The following is a 20300-nucleotide window of genomic DNA, read 5'->3' as shown; positions in this document are numbered from 1 at the left end:
TCCTGCAGAGCCATCCTCATCCAGGCCTCTCTAATGAGCTAAACAAGCTGTCAGAGGGCAGGGATCCTCAGAAAAGGCCATGTTCACACAAGTCTCAAATGCCTTCTTTATGATAAGGATAACAGTTTACTCCAAGCAGGGAAATTTCAACACACTCTCTCAATTTCAATTCTCTTTCTGTTCAGTTGTGTGTCCAAAACAGGCCCACGAGTGGGTATAATTAAACCACTGATCTGGGATCTGGCACCCAGAGAGAAACTCCATGCATGGAGACGCAAGACACTATGCTGGGAAGCACCTCAACTCTCACTATAAAGCTCTAAACCTTTCCACAATGTGTCTGTGTTAACTCATTCCTTCAAAGAAGATAGTTACTACACTGAAAGCATATTTCAATGACAAAATATTGAAGTGAATATATATTTTTAATATAAACGAATAACCTGCCAGTAAGAAACAACATACTCTGTTTTCCTTAGAAACGACACAGTCAGAGATGGTTCTATAACGCCCTTTACTAAGACAAAGCTCCCAAAGGCATATCTCTTTCAGTGTTCCTTTGTCAAAATCTCTACAGAAGAAACTTGGGACAGACCCTTACTTCCATTATACCAAATACAATATGCTACTTTGACATCTTAAGAGCTTAGCAAATCATTTATCCATTCCACCATCATGAGCAAAAAAAACTTCCTTCATGGAACTTACAGCATAGTAAAGAAAAGAGACATTAGTCAAATAAGTAAATTAAGAGAAATCTACAAGCTCTGGTAAAACATAAGATGCTATAAAACACCCCGAAAAAATATATTCAGGTTTCTCATGCTAGCAACTTCCTCCTGCAGCAATGAACATTCTCACACTCAAAAGCCAGTCTGGGCCAGGCGCGGTGGCCCATGCCTATAATCCCAGCACTTTGGAAGTCCAAGGCGGGCGGATCACAAGGTCAGCCCCGCCAACATGGTGAAGGCCTGTCTCTACTAAAATACAAAAAATTAGCAGGGCTTGATGGCACACCTGTAGTCCTAGCTATTCGGGAGGCTAAGGCAGGGGAATTTCTTGAACCCAGGAGGTGGAGGTTGCAGTGAGCTGAGATCGTGCCACTGCACTCCAGCCTGGAGGACAGAGTGAGACACTCTGTCTCAAAAAACAAAAACAAACAAAAAAGGCCAGTCTGCTGAGTAACTGGTAGATCAAACCAACGTGGAAGGCTAAGACTGGGGGCATTTTCTAAGGCTCCCAAACAGGAAAAGGAGATATCTGAGCACTGATGAATCTTTATTTGGAGACAGGTTTCAGAAGGTCCTGCATCCTACTCACCACCACAACCCCCAGCACAGTGTGGCTGCTTAGACAACTGGGCTGATATGCCTTCCAGCTGGGCTCCTGCTGTTAAGTTTCATGTGTTCCTGTAGCCTTTGATCTCCCTGTAGCGCAAATCCAACACACTTATGCGGAGGGATGCATCTACTCTCGACCACCCCATACACCTCAAAGCTTCTCCCTGCCTGGGCTTGCCAATTGATACTGCAAGTGGAGGGGGAAAAAACAGGAGACATCATTCTGAAAATCTGCAAAGGCAGGGATGAAGGATCTAGAAGGAAATTCCTATGAGGAAAACAGAATTGACACCCGCATCAGAGAGCTTCCCAAGTGCAGGCTCCGATTCTACAATGTCCTAGCTGGTGAGACCTGCTCAAGGCATTGATCTTTAGAAGATGGAGATAACATCAGCCCTTGCTTCTGCATAGAGCTGTTTCTAAGATAAAATGGACCAAATGATGTAAATAATTTGAAAACTGGAAAGTGTCCTGTGCATGTTGGTGGTTACTGTCCCCAGGCACTTCAGAGCACAGGGCTTCACTTCCTGCTCTACCCTAAACCAGCCACATCATCTCTGGGCTACTACACTTCTCTCCTAACTGGTATCTCTCCCTCTATCTCAATCCACTCTGCACCCAGGAACCAGAATATCTACCTTAAAATCTAAATCAGATGGTCTCATAGCCCCTTCGAGGACTTCCTATGGCCTCCACTATAGTCTGCAAGACCCTGTATAATCTGCCCAACCCTCCAGTCTCACCTCCTCCCATCCTAACCCACTGGCACCAAGCTCTAGCCACTCTGGTCTCCTTCCTGTCCTCTAATGCTCCAAACCCTTTCTTTCCCACAACCTTTGTACCCGGTGCTCCTTCTGCCTGAAAACCTCTTCTCCTAGATAAACACACGTTTGTTGTTGTTGTTGTTGTTGTTTTTCAAAAGAAAGAAAGAAAGGAAGAAAGAAAGAGAGAAAGAAAGAAAGAAAGAAAGAAAGAAAGAAAGAAAGAAAGAGAAAAAGAATAAAGAAGAGGAAGAAAAAGGAAGAGAAAGAGAGAGAGAGAATGGGAGTATTGCTTTCTTGACCAGGCTAGAATGCAGTTTAGTAATGGGTATTGAAAACCTCTTTTATACCAATAATTATACTTGATGTAAACAGGAAGGAATAAGGGAAGAAAATAACAAACGAGCAGCCAACCAATATTTCATTTAAACCTATGAAATGCTATGCAATTACTGAGGAGTGATTTACTTCCAATTATGTAGTCACTTATGGAATAGGTGTAAGGTGGTAATGTATGTTTTATGTATTTGAAGTGGAGAGTTCTATAAATGTTTATTAGATTTACTTGTTCCGGGTCTGAGTTCAAGTCCTGGATGTCCTTGTTAATTTTCTGTCTCGTTGATCTATAAAATCGTTAGCTCTTCTTGTTACATTGATCCTTTTGCCATTATGTAATGTCCTTCTTTGCCTCTTTTGCTCTTTGTTGCTCTAAAGTCTACTCTATCAGAGGCGAGAATTGCATCTCCTGCTTTTCATTTATTTGTTTATTTTTACTCTCTGATTGGTTGATAAATCTTCCTCCTTCTCTTTGTTTTGAGTCTTTGTGTATCGTTGCATGTGAGATGGGTCTGGATGCAGCATACCAATGGGTTTTGGCTTTTTATCCGATTAGAATATATGTAACTTTAATACTGGCATTTGATGCTAGCTGGCTGTTTTGCCCATTAGTTAGTGTAAATTTTTCGTTGTGTTAAAGTTCTTTTCTTTTCGATATATTTTTGGAAAGGCTGATATTGGTTGTTCCTTTATATGTATAGTGCTTCTTTCAGAAGCCCTTGTAAAGCAGGCCTGGTGGTGGTGAACTCTCTAAGTACTTGTTTGTTCGCAAAAGGTTTAATTTTTCCTTCGATTATAAAGCTTAGTTTGGCTGGATAGGAAATTCTGGGTTGAAAGTTCTTTTCTTTAAGGATGTTAAATATTGGTCCCCACTCTTTTCTGGCTTGTAGGGTTTCTGCTGAGAGATCTGCTGTGAGTCTGACAGGTTTCCCTTTATGGGTAACCTGACCTTTCTCTCTGGCTGCCCTTAGTATTTTCTCCTTCATTTCAACCCTAATAAATCTGGCAATTATGTGCCTTGGGGTTGGTCTTCTTGAAGAATATCTTTGTGGTGTTCTCTGTATTACCTGGAGTTGAATATTACCCTGCCTTGCCAGGTTGGGAAAGTTTTCCTGAATGATATCCTGAAGAGTATTTTCCAACTTGGATTCATTCTCTTCATCACATTCAGGTACACCTATCAAATGTAAATTAGGTCTTTTCACATAGTCCCATATTTCCTGGAGACTTTGCTCATTCCTTTTCATCCTTTTTTCTCCAATCTTGTCTTCTCGTTTCATTTCACTGAGCTGGTTCTCGACTTCTGATATCCTTTCTTCTACTTGATCAATTCGACTGTTTAAACTTGTGCATGCTTCGCGAAGTTCTCGTGTTGTGTTTTTCAACTCTATCAACTCACTTATATTCTTCTCTAAATTGTCCATTCTCGTTAACATTTCGTCAAACCTTTTTTCAAGGTTCTTAGTTTCTTTGCATTGGGTTAGAACAAGTTCTTTTAATTCACAGAAGTTTCTTATCACCCACGTTTTGAAACCTGCTTCTGTTATTGGAACACACTCGTAATCTATTAAGCCTTGTTCCGTTACTGATGAGGAATTGTGATCCCCTGTAGAGGGAGAGGCATTCTGATTTTGAGTATTCTCTGCCTTTTTACGCTGATTTCTTCCCTTCATTATATATTTATCCGTCTGTTGTCTTTGTAATTACTGACTTTCTAACTAGGTCTCTGAGCAGACGTCCAACTTGTTGATTCCCAGCGCCGAAATCTGAGCAATCCACTGTGCTGGCCAAAACAGCGGTGTTAAGATTGATGGTGCTTTTCTGCCCGGGAATCTCCGGACTCTGCACCAAAAACTGGCGCGCTAAGGCACCAGCAAAACCGCCGCGCTGGCCACAAGAGTCGCCCTGGCGACACGTGGGGCTCCTCTGCTGGGAATCTCCTGGTCCGTGAGCAACAAATATTCGTCTGAAAGTGTGGCGTCCTCTCGTTCTCTGCGCTTTCACTGGGAACTACGAGCCCAAGCTGCTAGTGATCAGCCATCTTGGATCTCTCTCCGATAAATACACATTTTAATTTCAACATACAGTAAGAAATACTTTTTATATTATGACTCAATAAACACACATTTATAATTATTAAGTGCAATGCACTTTCATATTTTTTATTCTATTTTAGCCTACTCTATTTCATGACCCAATAATTGTGATTTTACAACATATTCACAACGTGAAGAAGATTGTCCTGGCCTTTCATTAGCTCATTCCTTCTGGGCTCAGTTTAAATGTTACCGCTTTAGGAGAAGCTTTCATTGACTACATTATTTTAAATAGGTTACCAGAAAAATCTCTATCTCATCTCCCAATTTAAACTCTTATCTATTCCTTTCTCTTTTTTTTTTTTTTTTTTTTTTTGAGACGGAGTCTTGCTCTGTTGCCCAGGCTGGAGTGGAGTGGCACAATCTCAGCTCACTGCAAACTCCGCCTCCTAGATTCAAGTGATTCTCCTGCCTCAGCCTCCCAAGTAGCTGGGATTACAGGCATGTGCCACCACATCCGGCTAATTTTTTTGTACTTTTAGTAGAGATGGGGTTTCGCCATGTTGGCCTGGCTGGTCTCAAAAGTCCTGACCTCAAGTGATCTGCCTGCCTCGGCCTCCCAAAGTGCTGGGATTATAGGCATGAGCCACTGCGCCTGGACTATTCCTTTCTTTTCTTGTGTATTGCCTACTAGAATATAAAGTCCATGAGAACAAAGACCTTGTCTATTTTTTTCATTTTCTCCACCAGTCCTCACGATGGTGTCTGGCCCATAATAAATGTTCAACAGATGCATGCAGAATGAATGATCTCCATGTGGCCATCATTCAGCACCAAATGCACATCTCTGCAATGATCCAGAGTTAAGAACAAATGCATAACTTAATGAATTCCCAAAGGAAAAGGAAGAAGAAATCTCAAGTGGAATGTTGTATTTCTCTTGCCAATGCCCCTGTTTGGTGTGGGCCACAGAATTCATCATATCTTTGGGCTTCCTGCAATAGAATTATAAGCCAGAATTCCAACCCACCCCGCAGAACACTTAAGACAGTTTCCCTGCCTGCCACTTGAGAAGCTATAAATCTACCAGCTTGTATAAATCCATCAACTATTCTGTGCTTCTTGGAAAAGACACTTCCTCCTAAATTGTAATTTCCATGAAGGAAGATCCTTCATTTCATTTTCTACAAAACACCCCGTGCCTTGACAGACTTTTGCAGAAGCGTCCAATGAGTATTTGTTGAATGAATGACTACTGTTTTTGAAGCAAGCTTTTTTACCATTCAAAACTACACATTTTTAAAAATTATCCACTAGATGGCAGTGTCATTCCACATCACTGCCCTATAGTTTCTACTTCCAGGGATCTAGGGATGGGGTGGAATTTAAAAGCATCCGGTGCAGAACTCTGCAATCAGGGAACAATTCTGGACAATCAAAGTGGAAAGTTTCATCAAAGGTGTACCAGCTGTTCAATAATATTCCTAAAAGTTGAATTTTTAATAAATGGTGAAGAAAATGATCACTACATATATGAACACCTTCAGCAAAACACCTGATCTCTGCAAGAAACTCAGTTCCTTCAAATGTAATTCAAGAAAGTTGAAATGGCTGGACGCGGTGGCTCACGCCTGTAATCCTAGAACTTTAGGAGGCCAAGGTGGGCGGATCACAAGGTCAGGAGTTGAGACCAGCCTGGCCAATATAGCGAAACCCCGTCTCTACTAAAAATACAAAAATTAGCCAGGCATGGTGGCGGGCACCTATAGTCCCAGCGACTTGGGAAGCTGAGGCAGAAGAATCATTTGAACCCAGGAAGCAGAGACTGCAGTGAGCTGAAATAGTGCCATTGCACTCCAGCATGGGTGACAGAGCTAGACTCTGTCTCAAAAGCAAAAAAAAAAAAGTCGATCACTAAGGTCCTTCCCTATCTCCAATTCTACGTCATGACACTGGCACTAAATAACGATGGTCAGCAGGCAAGAGAGCCTCAACATCCCTCCCCAGACAGAGACATAGAAAGCAAACTGGGTGAAGGGAAAGGGCTGCACAGCCAGGTGCTGGGGTTGACTTGCTACCACCAAGCTATTTGCATATCTGAGCCTCAGTTTCCTCAGATGTAAAACAGAGTAATGTAAAACACATCTATACCTCTTAGGGTGAGGATTACAGAAGATTCCATGTAAAGTGCTTAACACCATACCTGGGCCATAAATATGCACTCAACAAATGTTTCCCTATATTATTATTGTTATTGATGTGGTTAGTGGCAGTAGTAATATAATTTTTACTGTTTTTGAGTTAGATTTTTATACAGTTTAATTTAGTTCAGGTACAACTAAAAAGCAATGCCTGAGAACAGACCAGAACCCTCAAGATCTGCAACCCCATCCTTACAATCGAAGTACTTAGAAAGTATGACTAGGTCAAGGCAAGAACATAAAGGATTGTAATAAAAGAACATAATGGAAAACATCCACTGAAATACAGAACTGGCAGAGTCAGGAATAGTGGCATACAATTTAGGAACAGAAAATGGAACAGAATAGGCCAATCATAAGGATATTTACGCATTTTACATTAAATATAAAATACTTTATACTTGAGCAGAAGCTATATGTGTCTTCTCATTCATAACGTAAGCAGGACAGGTATTTCATGAGTATTTAACAAATAAAGGAAATAAAGCTTACAGAGTTGAAGTAATTTGCCCCAGGTCACAGGGTAAATACATGGCAGAACAGGTTTTGAAGTCGGGTATCCTCTTTGCCAGCCCAGTATTCTGGTCCCTATACTGTGGTACCTCAGAGGGCATTTAGGGCCCTATAAGAAAATGCTGGACTCATTCAAGACCAAGTCTGCAATATCTGGCCATGGGGGGAATGGATCTGGTGGAGAAGCAGCTTTGTTCTAGGGAATGCCATGCCTACTGATAACTGTGCTGTGGGCCTCCCAAATTCAGCAGGTGCTAGAAAAACCACACACCTGCTCAACTCTGAATACTCTTGAGTATCTGTACTAATGGTGCAGAGTCATCTAATCCATAATTTATAACTGCTTAGAATGTGGAGAGCTGGACCGACCTGGTCATTGTGAAGCATATCCAAAAAGGCTTTCTTTAAGCATAAATTAGTTTCCAAATCCTAAATGCCAAGTGATGCCAGAAGAATAACTAAAAAGTGAGGGTATCAGGACAGATTCTAAATAGAATTCCATATTTGTCATGGAATATCCACATCTTTGGGATAGTGCCTATATCCTCCTGTCAAGTTGGGATAGTCTTTATACCCCATGAAAATAAGCTTTTTTTTTTTTTAAGGTTTTTCAATCACATTTGACAAGATTTACCTGAGTAGCTATGTCCCTTCAAGAAACACTTCCTCTGCTTTAGCTTCTTTTTCCCTACTCAGGCACAGGATCTACAAGGATAAATTAGCATTTTCTACTTTGTAAAGCACACATCAAATACTCGATGCTGTCTGCTGGCTGGTCAAGAACTGATCTGCAAAGCCCATTATAAACACTTGTTACTACAGTTGTCATTGCTGTTGAGTAATGGTCCTCATCACTACTCTAAGAACTGGATTAAATACTCATTTCAAAGCAAAGAGTTCTAAGAACACCACATTCCTATCCCAAGATGTATAACCAATTGTGGTTGGGAGGGGACTGAACTCTACCATCTCTTACTTCAACCTTTCAACCTCTGACTCCACTGTCCTTGTGAACTTTCACCTAACAGAAGCATGGTATCTGCTCAAAAAGAATTAAAATTTAAGAACAAGGGCCAACCTGGAAGCCATGGTAGCCTCTTTTCACAAAAATATCATAAGAGAGGTCAAGCAAATTGTTCAGTTAAATGAGATGACATTTTTAAAGCCAAATTTGGGGTTCCACTAGGAAACTCCCCTGTCTCCGAGAAGCATAAACTCCCTTAACATGCCAGTCTTCATGAACTAAATAAAAATAGTCACAGCTCCATGGCTGCCATGGCTCATCATTTTTCTTTCCAGGTGAACCACTTTTTAAAAGATACCATGCACACCCAGAAAAACCAAGAGCCAAGTTTAAGAAATGTATTTTCTTGTGGCTCATGCCTGTAATCCCAGGACTTTGGGAGGACGAGGCAGGTGGATCACGAGGTCAAGAGATCGAGACCATCCTGGTCAACATGGTGAAACCCCGTCACTACTGAAAATACAAAAAATTAGCTGGGCATGGTGGCGCGTGCCTGTAATCCCAGCTACTCAGGAGGCTGAGGCAGGAGAATTGCCTGAACCCAGGAGGCGGAGGTTGTGGTGAGCCGAGATCATGCCATTGCACTCCAGCCTGGGTAACAAGAGTGTATTTTCTTGAAACAACATTACCAAAGCACAAAACATATACAGGAAAAGAAAGCACTATTTTAAAAGAAAAAAAAGAAAGAAGACTAATGTCAAGTGCAGGTTGAAATAATGAAAAAAAATTATATTAAGGAAGGATAATCAAAACGTTTGAGAAATGCTAACATTTCAAATCACTGATAAAAGGCAGTAAATCGAAAGGTAAAGTAACAGAGTGCAGAATTAAGGCCAAGAATGGGAGAAACAGGAAAGAAACATCAGTTTGAAATGAAGACATCCAGCAATCAGGGCAGCCCAACAAGGAGGTGGTCATCTCGGCCAGCAGTGTGTTCCACCTTGACAGGCTAGAAAGCTACAAAGGGTGGCCACACTGGGATGGGAGTCCAAGCATCAGGCATTGGATGAGAGATCAGGAGCAAGTTCCTGACTTCCCAGGTCCCTTCTAACCCTAAGATTTTCTAGCAAAGAGCAACCAGCACATATCCAAAGCACCATGTACAAATTGAACACTTTATTCAGGATACTAATAAAGTCTCTTACCTCCTGAAGCTGAGATTCTTTCTTTTTGGAAGACAAATTCAAGTGTTTTTCTAAGATGCCACAATACTTCTCTGTCTCTTTGTCATACTTCTTTTTAGCTTCCTGGCAAAAAAGAGGAGAAGAGAAAAAGAAAAAAAGTAACATGTTGCAGGAATAAAAGCAGCCTCCATCTCTCAAGATCTTTCTGCTCAGAACACAGATGACAACTCGGCTCCTACTTTTCAGGTGATGCCCGTTGAATCCCGCAGCCACCCATCAACAAGCCCCTGGGTTTGAGTGTCTAACAGAGAGGCACCATTACAAGGCCAGAAATGAGGTAAATACCAGTATTTAATGGTGGCAAAGCCGAGATTCTCCCTCTAAGAACTTTGTGAAATAGAAATTTCTAGTTTCTAACTCACAAGGATATTCAAGGCCAGAAGGCGGTCAGGGGTTGGGGGTGGAGGCGGGTAGTGGCAGTGGGGGTACCTATGAAGCTAACATCAAGGAAGGAAGATCTTCTTACAGTTTGAATGAGACAAGCCTATACTAAGGCTAGATCCAGCCTTAATACTATTCAAAAAACACTTCTTGGTATGTAAGCCTAAATATCTCTTGACACTTAATATCACATGCAGATCTTTAAGCTGAGGAATAATTCAAAACAACGGTATTATCTTCACACAAATGTGTTTACTACGGCACCATTTATGCCAGTAAAACAAAAATAAAAGCAGCAGCAGCAACGTCATTGCCAAGGATAGAGTTTGGTATAATTAAGGTATGGAACATCTAATAAGCATAACAAGTCATTGGAAAATTAGAGAGAAAAGTAATAATAGCATTATATAAACTCGATGCATCCTACCTACATAGAGTGTGTCTACCTATGGACAAAGATGACGTGGGAATTTACTTATACGAAAATACCTGTAATATGGTAATGGGGTAACAGTTTTTTCTTCTCTTTAAGAAATTGTTTTATTAGCCTGTATTATTGCCTTCAAAATGAAAAATAATTGCCATAATATACAAATAAATCCCTGCTCCCCACCACTGAATTATTGGGTCACTGTGGTTCTATTTCTGTCTCCCATTTAACAGATAAGAAAACTTGGATCCAAAGAGGTGAACTTGTAAAAAGTCATGGAGAGTGACAGAGCTGGGATTTGAGCCCAGGACAATTTGCCTCCAAAGCCCATGTTCTCCACCACAGTTGAGACAGATTGTCACAGGCAGTCTGCCTTCCTTCCACATTCCAACGGGGAGAGCAGGCAAGGAGGCTGGAAGAAGGTTGGCACTAGGCTGATAAACAGGATCAAATTTACTAATTGGGTACATTGTTCCTGCTTTTGACTCATGTGGAGCCCAAACCCATAGGTATATTTTTCTGCAACTTCAAGGTCTAGAAGAGGAAAAATATTTTCTGGTTAAATAAGGAAGTTCAGACACATCTCTTTATTCCTTTAACAAATTTAAAATCAGCAACCACTCTGTGCAAGGCTCTACTTTATATACCGGAAATATAAGACAAAAATGGTCCCAACCCTCACGGTAGAAATGTTCTAGTAGGAGAAGCACAATTAACCAGTAAACAAATAATCAGCACAATTATAGACTGCTGCAAGTGCTACAAAGGAAATAAGCAGGGTGCGGTCACAGAGATTCTTTAGATAGGGCACCCAGGAAACGCATCATTTGGGGAAGGGAGATGTGAGCTGAGGCCTACCTGTTAAATACAGAAGGAGTAGAGTAGAGCCGAACAGTCAAGTGCAAATGCCCTGGGGCAGGACACTCTGAGCAAGAAGCCATCACCCAGAGCCCTGACAAGCTCCACCCGTCAGAATACCACTCATCTAGTATATGCTCACAGAGTCGGGAGAATAATCATATATCCATTTTAACTGACATATATCCATTTCTATGAATCTGAGCTTGGCTTAAAAGACTACTCTAGTCCAAGAACAATTAAGCATACAGCAGCAAATGAAGAAAAAGCCTGAGGTCACATTACTCCTTCAAATCTGAGGAGGGTACAGGCAAGAGACTTGACTCAAGCAGTTCTTTTCCATTAGAGAAATCAGCAATTTTGAACTGGGGCTCCAACTCCAATTGCTGTTCACATGTATCCACTCCCACCAGCCTTATCAGCAACCCCAAAAAAGAGAATTCTGGTGCCGGACAATCCAGCTGGCCAGAGGTGAGAAAAGGCCAGAGAACATGAGTCACTGGCATTCTGGGACATTCTGGCAACTTGTGCTTCCGGATTCCATGTTTAAGAGGACAGCCAACGTTAGAGAAAAGAAGGAGAAAGAGAAGCCGTTTCTGTCCTGAGAAAACAGGAATAAGACCTCTGCAGCAAAAAAGTACTACAGTTTAGATAACGTTCCTAAGATGGGAGGGTGGTATTACTCCATTACTCAGGACACAAGATGGTTTTCACCTTTCAGAGAGTCTGCTGGGGGGTGGTTAAGTCAAGGATTGAGTTAGAATCCTAAAATGTATTCCCAACTCAATATGGACTGGCTAGAAACAAATCACCATCCCCCTCCAGGACTCAATTTCCTCAACTATAAATTAAGGATGATTAAACAATTGCTCAGGTTTCTTCTTTCAGCTCAAAGACCATATAACAAAATAAAAATAAGACACCCCCAACCCACCAAAGGATTTCTAGGATTAAATGAAATAAACCATAAGTAGTGCTTACCAGGGTGCCTGCCACATGGGAAGTGCTCAATAAATGCCAGCAATGGTGGTGACAGGGGTGAGCTTATCACCTAAACCTGCCTCCTTCTTATCAAGAACACACCTGCTTTCCATGTCCCCTGTGCCATGAAGGTAACCCTCCCAAGAACCTACTACAATTGGAAATTATATATTTATTTATCTCTTTTTGTCTAACGTCTTTCTCCCCAGCCACACCATGAGCAATGCAACCACATCTGCCTTGTTCTTCACCAAATATCAGGGCACAGAACAATGCTGGCACAGAGCAGGCTCTCACATATTTTTTCAATGAATGAATTGTGTGTATCGAATATAATCACTAACATCGAATGACTACATAACACACATTGTTCTTGTGTTCAGGTAGCTATATGATAGACACTGTTTTAAGCATTTGATATGAGTTCGCTCACTTCTTCATAATAACTCTCTGAGGCAAGTTTTATCATTACCCCATCTTAGAGATCAGGAAACAGGCACGAAGAGGGTCAGTAACCTCCCCAAGTCTACATGCAAATGGCAGAAGTGAGATTTGGATTCAGGTGGTCTAGCTCATACTCACTCTTTATGCTACTCTCTTATGCCTGTTATACTTATTGCAGAGTCCAGCATTCCAAATGTTCCTCTGACAGGAAAAATTAATTTCCTCAAACTCGGAAACAGAAACTTAGGGCCACGGTTAAGTCAAGCACCAGGGTGATGCACTACTCCTCAGCAGCATGTTAGCATAAGAATGCCCAGCAGTCTTCCTCCCTGGCAGCCTTCACACCGTGCATTCTGCAACAGGCTGTTATGGCAACCGAAGCAGCACCAGAGAGTGGAGGAGGAGGAAAAAGTAATTTTAGCGTTGGCACAGGCAGAGTTCAGAACCTCCACTTGGCCACTACCAAAGGCAGATGAAGAACATTTGCTGGCTCTGAGGTGTTCTTGAGACAGCTCCCTGGATCGCCTAGAAGTGGATCTGTTGTTAGCTTGTTTTCTCTTAAATTTACATAATGTTATGATAAAACTGTATGTGTATGTGGAGTGATGGATAGGATGATATGCCAGGGGGAAAAAAATGACAAATGGGGAGGGAAGAGAAATCACCCAAATGTCAACACAATTCTTCTTTAATGATCCTCAAGAAGATGTTTAATAATTCATTATTATTCATGGTTTAATGAATGGGGGAATAGAGTATGCATGAGGGGAAATATGCTTCGGTAAGTGACTATTTTATTTAAATTATTTTATCCTAATACGTCACCATCTATACCCCTTGGTGGAATAATACCTCTTCCTGTCATTAAGATCACTGGTACTAGCCCAAAGGGAGCCCACTCAGACTCTTGTCTCACCTCCTTGGTAACCACGGTAACACCCAAGCCGGTGAGAGAAGAGGCCAGAGTGAGAGGCGTCTGTGCTCAGAAAGAGAAGTAACTACTGAAAAATGACTCAACAGACAGGACTGCTCTGCTTTGGTCTCAAAGCTCTGCATAACCCCCGGAAGCCACTGCCAAGCATGTTCAAGACTGCGGAGGCACAGGTGCCAAGGCCACCAAGAGGAAGCCTGCCGGGGAGCCTGCACTGCCAGGAACTGAGGGAGTGTTTGTTCACAGCTTATTATCTGCCATCACTGGACTGGTTCACAGTCTGGATGAAATCTTAGTGGAATAAGACTTCATGCAAATTATATATATACATTCCTTACTTCCTTATAAATGTGTAAACCAAAATTAGTAGAAAAGTACTATAAAACTGGGAGAAAAGTCTTTGCCATGGTCTCTCCTTCAAACTACGGTCAACCATCTCTCTGAAGGACCCTGAATAAACAACATCTTTTGTGGGTCCTAATCATATCTATTTCCAGAAAGCTGATGCACTTAACGGGTGTGTGTGTGTTGTAGGGGCGACGAATACCTCATTTTGCAACTAAGTAAAATCCACACAAGTAGGAGAGTGGTGTTGCCCAAAAACCCCTGCAGATGGCATAAGAGACTACAGCTAAACTGACTCACAGTTCCAGAAAACCAGGAAGAAAATGTTGGAAATCTTTTTGCTTTCATTGATTCCAATGAAAACATCTTCCCTGCAGGCGGCCTCTAACACTCTACTGAAGGTCAAACCGGCTAGGGTTTCCTAGAGACTTTTTTTTTTTTTTTCTGAGACAGAGTCTCGCTCTGTGACCCAGGCTGGAGTCAGTGGTGAGATCTCAGGTCCTGCATCCACTGCCTCCTGGGTTCAAGCGATTCTCCTGCCTCAGCCTCAAGTAGCTGGGACTACAGGCGGATGCCACCATGGAGATGGGGTTTCATCATATTGGCCAAGCTGGCCTCAAACTCCTGACCTCATGATCCGCTCACCTTGGCCTCCCAAAGTGCTGGGATTACAGGCGTGAGCCACCGTGCCTGGCCCTGCTAGTGATTTATTACAGGACAAGGGAGCCCTGGAGAATTCACCTTTTAAAAAGGAACAGGAGTCTCTCAAGAACACATTAGAATTAGTCAAGTTTAGGCTACAATCCTTCCAGGTTAGTGATAACAAATGGTGATCTCCAGGTTGAACAAGACCTGCAGATGTCATTTTTTGACCTGCACAATGTGTAACATATATTTTAAAATTATTTGCCAATAAAAAATTTCACATAAAACTGGCTTTTCGGTTTGTCTTGAAACATTTAAAGAATCAGCAAGAGAGGGCCCATTTCCAGACCCAGCAAACATCAGCTAAACCTACGTACAAGCTGCCTCCCTTTAAAGAAAGTCCCCATACCCACAGGGCATAATTGGTAGCCCCTGTTTAAGATGCAAGTCCTGGACCTCCACAACAAATATAATTCCACAAAAACAAATGTATTGTCCAATATAGGCAATTGTCTAAGCATACAGCTATCTATTATAATGACACAAACAAGGTGTGGTTCTACCTTTGGATGATTTATGAACAAGCACAAAACAATTAGATAATGAAATACCAGAATGGCTGCTCTAGGGTTGACCGCTCAGATGGCCATACTTCAGTCACCTGTAAAGACCTGATGAGTTAGGCTCTACGGAGTTCTCTACCTAAGATTTTCTGAAGAAGGTGGGCTCCAATTTTCTGATGACATTCTTACATTTTTTTAAAGAAGGTGCTATGTTTTCCAGATCTCTCACTCTAAAATCCAAGACCAAAGCTTGCAAAATTCTCACCTTGGCAGCCCCGATCTGTTCCTTTCGAAACTTCTCCAAGGGAGTGATAAGCACCTCGCTGGCATTCTCAATCTAGTGAAGAAAAACAGAGTAGGGGAAAGAAGACACAAAAGCAGTATCAGTAAAGAATTACAGCAGCTCCAGCACAAGATGCCTCCCCATGTCTTAGGATAAAATTTGAGTAAGCAATGTTATACGTGTCAACTGTTTACAACCTTTGAACTAATAGCATGTCATATCAAAACTGTCACATTTCAAAATACGATCCTCTTCCTCCCATGCATGATTCATATTGATTCTTTGAAAGTAAAAATGAGGAACTCAAACTGTTAAGCAACCGTCTGAAGGGGCAGAGGGAAACTGGTGAAAGAGTGGGGTCTTAGTTACAAGCTTCAGGTGACATTTTCTTGTAAATATTCATTTACCCAAGTAAAGTAGATCCACACTGAGTCTAGGTTAAGAACAAAACAACAACAACAACAACAACAACAAAACCTCTGGACATTTGATGGCGCAAAAACCTTTCAAACCTGATTTTGTGTCACTCTACCAAGACAAGACTGGACTAAAGCCAAGATACCTGTGCCTCCTGACTACTGGCTGCCTCTCAGCTTCATCTCACAGGGTCACCCCTCAGATCCTGCATTCCAACCCACCTGCACACCAGTGTACTTCAAACACACCAAACTTGTCCCACCTCAGGGCCATAGCGTTTGGCTATTCCTTCAGACACTGTGTTCCCAGACCCTTACAGGGACAGTTCCTTTATGTAGTTAAGGTTTCAGCTTAAAGATCACCTCTTTAAGGAGACATTCCCTGACTACCAACATAACTCAACTTCCCTCCCTTACAAGTGTGTTCTGGTTCACCACTACACACATTTATACACACGCACACACAAACACACACACACAAATATACATCAGTATCTTGTAAAGGCTCACTTTGCCACCACTATCGCCCAAACAAAGAAGAGTGCTGAGACAAAGCAGCACACAAACATTTCTGAATGAATAAATGAATGAATGGATTATTTCTTCATTGGCTGCCAACTGTGTGACCATGGGCAAAACATTTAACCTCTCTGGGCTCTAATTTCGTCATCTGCAAAACGAGTGGGCTGAATTGTCCAGCTCTAAGACTCTATGGTCTTTTCTGAGGCAGTACAGTATTTTATAGTTTTTCCTTTTAAGTCATTCATTTATCACTCTTTGCTCAACTAATTATTCCCGGAATCTCGCTACAACAAAGCATTATTTTTCCTAAACCACACGCATGTCCACTGCAATGAAACTAACAGGGTAAATGCCAGAAGTCATAGATGGACACAGTAAAGAACTAACTGAACAATGTAAGGGACAGAAAAAGTCAAGTCTCCAAATTTATTCCCACTTGGCTTTTTCTCAATTTTGAGATCACTTATTTCAGAAGAGTGAAATTTAAGACTAGAGTGTTGTGGTGTTTGATTTTATGATTTTTATTGTTATTTGATGTTACTTAATCAGTTCACTTAAGTCTTTTCCTCAAACCACCTGTAAGTCTCTGAAGCTCACAAAAATTTGTCAAGCCCCTAAGTTAATGATTCTCAACTGTAACTACATAGCAGAACCACCTGGAAAGCTTTTAAAATCCCCATATTTTGGCTACACTCCAACTAACTCAGAATCCCTGGACTTAGTCCCAGACATCAGTATTTTTCAAACTCCCCAAGTTATTCCAGAGGACATCCATGACTGAGAATCTAGTCCTAAGCAGATGCTTATAATACAGAAGCACTCAACTGCTCACCTAGGAATGAGGACACGCAAGTCCTGGTCCCAGCCATACTACTACTTGCTATCATCCTGAATAAGATCTGCTTTCTCATCTGTCAAATGAGCAATTGCAGATGGTGAGGAATAAGGTCCCACTTAGTCTAAGATTCTATGACAGTGTAACGTCCGCTTGGTTCCAACACTGCCTGATGTTGGGGACATGGAAGCCCCTTCTCCACCCTAGAGGAACTCATATTTACTCTAGGGCACAGACAGGTACAATGTTTATCAGGACACAATGTAGTAAACACAGGATCAGAAGCATGAACTGGATGTTAAGAAAATACCAAGGGTAGCCATATAACCCAGGAAGTCAGGAAAGTCTTCCCAGAGAAGGTGCAGCTTTGTTTGCTGAGTTGAACTGAACTGATGATGAAGTTGTCATAGGGCAAGGAGGTAGAGAAGGGGCTTGCAATGGCCAGATACTCAGATGCAGACAGTAGAAACTCAATTTACTGACATTAATAATAAAATTGCAGAGGCAAGCTGAAAAGTATAATCCAGTCATTGTTCCCTTACCACAGGCCATAGCAATCTGCAGGGTATTCATGGTGATTTGCTTACCACACCCCCACCCCCAAATACTAACTCAGCCAAGAATCAGACTCAAAAGAATCATTTCCCTTTCTCAGGCACCAGCATGTGCACAAACACACAAGCTTTCCCTGGCTTCTACCCACCACCAGCCCCCACTGCTGCTGCCACCACCCTTCTGATTCTGGTTCAGGCACCAGCAGTGAGCAAGCAAGAGAAACTGGGTCTCTCTGTAGGGTAGAAAGTAAGAGGCTTCTACTCTATTTGGAGTTTTAAAGAAATCCTCATTTTTTTTTTTAATTGAGACAAGGTCTTGCTCTGCTGTCCAGGCTGGAGTGTAATGCTGCAATCACAAATCACTGCAACCTTGACCTCCCTGGCACAAGCCATCCTCCTACCTCCTCCCAAATAGCTGGGACTACAAGCATGCACCACCATGCCGGCCTTTTTAAAAAACATTGTGTTGAGATGGGGTCTCACTATGTTGCCTCCAGACTGGTCTTGAACTCCTAGGCTCAAGCAATCCTCTCACCTTGGCATCCCAAGGTGCTGGGATTATAGGCAAGAGCCACCACATCTGGCCCCCACATTTTTTAATATAATGCAGACTTGGGTTTGATCCCAGACTGTATGACTTATTAACTGTGTGATCCGGGACAAGTTACTTAACCTCTGTAAACTTCAATATCTTCATCTGAAAATAGCATTAATACAGATACCACTTCACAGAGTCATCACAAGGGTTAAAATAGAAAATGCATGTAAAGTACCTGGCTACATTATGTCTTGGTGAATAGTGTTCAAACAACCAACTGTTAGTATGAGAAGAGAAGAAAATGTTGATTGATGCAATCTCTCCTAGACCTCTGGAGCACTGCTGCCTGAAGACAAGCCCTCCTGGGGCAAATCAGTGTTCAGCCAGCAGGGGACTTCAAGCCAGGCTTCATTCCTCATCTCTTAGGGATATGGAGGAAAATGCAAAGGAACTTCCTGTAGATGTGGAAGCTCTTACTTGCTAATGCTGAACTATATCAGAATAAATTATAAGCTGGGCACTGTGGCTCATGCCTGTAATCCCAGTACTTTGAGAGGCCAAGGTGGGAGGATCATTTCAAGTTTGGAGTTTGAGATCAGCCTGGGTAACACAGCAAGACCTCATCTCTACAAAAATAAAATAAAATAAAATAAAAAATAAATTAGCTAGGTATAGTAGTGCAGACTATAGTCCTTGCTACTCAGGAGGCTGAAGCAGGAGGATCACTTGAGCCCAGGAGTTTGCAGCTGCAGTGAGCTATGATTCCACCACTGCAATCCAGCCGGGGTGACAGAGTGAGACCCTCTCTGTCTCTCAGAACAATAAATTCTAGTACAAAAGATAATCTCTTAAGAACCTGGAGATCAGCATTTGACCCTTAAATGTGGACAATGCCTGTATTTGAAGAGCTTTTTATAGTTACCTTCATGACAAAGTACCTGTTTACTGGGTCCCTACTATCTGGCAGACACTGTATTGGGTGCTTAAAAACAAAAAGTGAAGGCCAGGTGCAGTGGCTCACGCCTGTAATCCCAGCACTCTGGGAGGCTGAGGCGGGCAGATCACGAGGTCAAGAGATCGAGACCATCCTGGCCAACATGGTGAAACCCCATCTCTACTAAAAATACAAAAATTAGCTGGGCATGGTGGCACATGCCTGTAGTCCCAGCTACTTGGGAGGCTGAGGCAGGAGAATCACTTGAACCCAGGAGACAGAGGTTGTAGTGAGCCGAGATTGTGCCACTGCACTCCAGCCTGGTGACAGAACGAGACTCCGTCTAATAAAAAAAAGAAAGGAAGAAGAAAAGTGAAGTGATCCCTGCCCTCAAAGGGCTCTTCTTGATCAGGTTCAATAAAATGGGGTAGGGGCAGAGTGGGACACCTTCTTTCCCATTCTGCTGGTAGAGAATCTGAGGCCCAAAAAAGTGAAATGCTTATAGGACCTTAAAATGAATCTTCAGAAGGATGTCGTTTAACTATATTCTAAAATTATCCACCAGAGTAATCCTTTAATATTCACAAAAGACTTCAAACTCTATAAAGATAAGAGTTTTGCTGAAGAGCTAAAAACACTCAAGTGGTAGAGTCTGGATTTGAATCTGGTTCTTCTGATAACCAATCCCTTGCTCTCTCAACACGAACATACTATCTGGGACCAAGAGTAGCCCAGTCCTACTCACCATCCGTATCCGTTCATCTTCAAGATTCCTGAGGACAGTGGCAAACTCCTGCAAGGACCTTGCTGAAAAAGAGAAAGGGGGCATGAGGTGGAAGGAGTGTCAGGGGTCTTGGGGAGCCTTTCCAGCTCTGGCTATTATGTTATGGATTTTAATTCCTTGGCACAAACAGATGCCTAAAGCCAATTGCTTCCCAAGGCTCCCTTCATCTTTTTAATCATTAACCATTAAGGATGACCCAGAAATGCAGGTTAATTCCACCTGGCACTCTAGCTAGGGAATGATTTCTTCAAGGAAAAGACCTGCCTGTTCCTGAGAGTACCCAGGACTGGTGAGATGCTGGCAGCCTTCCAGGCCCCAGGCTGGAAGGGGCAGAGTTCCGCTTAGGAGTTGAAGAATTTCCTGTCCGGATTCGACCTCCTCAACCTTTGTCATGGTGTTGCGTCAGAACTCAGCCTTTTCTTTGGCAGCAGAACTAAACAAACAGTGCTGCTGCCACTAGA

At 42.1% G+C, this 20300-nt stretch overlaps 1 protein-coding gene across 7 annotated transcripts in view; it reads right to left on the bottom strand.

Moving 5' to 3' along the window:
- Window positions 1-20300, bottom strand: part of ARHGAP26 (Rho GTPase activating protein 26) — a 643473-nt gene that overhangs the window by 327984 nt on the left and 295189 nt on the right. For all 7 annotated transcript variants that reach the window (XM_064366439.1, XM_064366438.1, XM_064366434.1 and 4 more), the window contains 3 exons: window positions 19801-19862; window positions 15239-15310; window positions 9357-9458 (listed from right to left, as the gene is read on the bottom strand). In XM_064366439.1, the coding sequence (XP_064222509.1) occupies window positions 9357-9458; window positions 15239-15310; window positions 19801-19862 (236 nt within the window). The remainder of the gene's footprint in view (window positions 1-9356; window positions 9459-15238; window positions 15311-19800; window positions 19863-20300) is intronic.

This window comes from Aotus nancymaae, unplaced genomic scaffold (genome assembly GCF_030222135.1).
Source record: "Aotus nancymaae isolate 86718 unplaced genomic scaffold, 86718_ANA_hifiasm-v0.15.2.pri h1tg000064l_1, whole genome shotgun sequence".
NCBI classification, from domain to species: Eukaryota; Metazoa; Chordata; class Mammalia; order Primates; family Aotidae; genus Aotus; species Aotus nancymaae.
The sequence above is the reverse complement of the archived record's forward strand: the minus strand, read 5'-3'. Positions and strand labels throughout refer to the sequence as shown.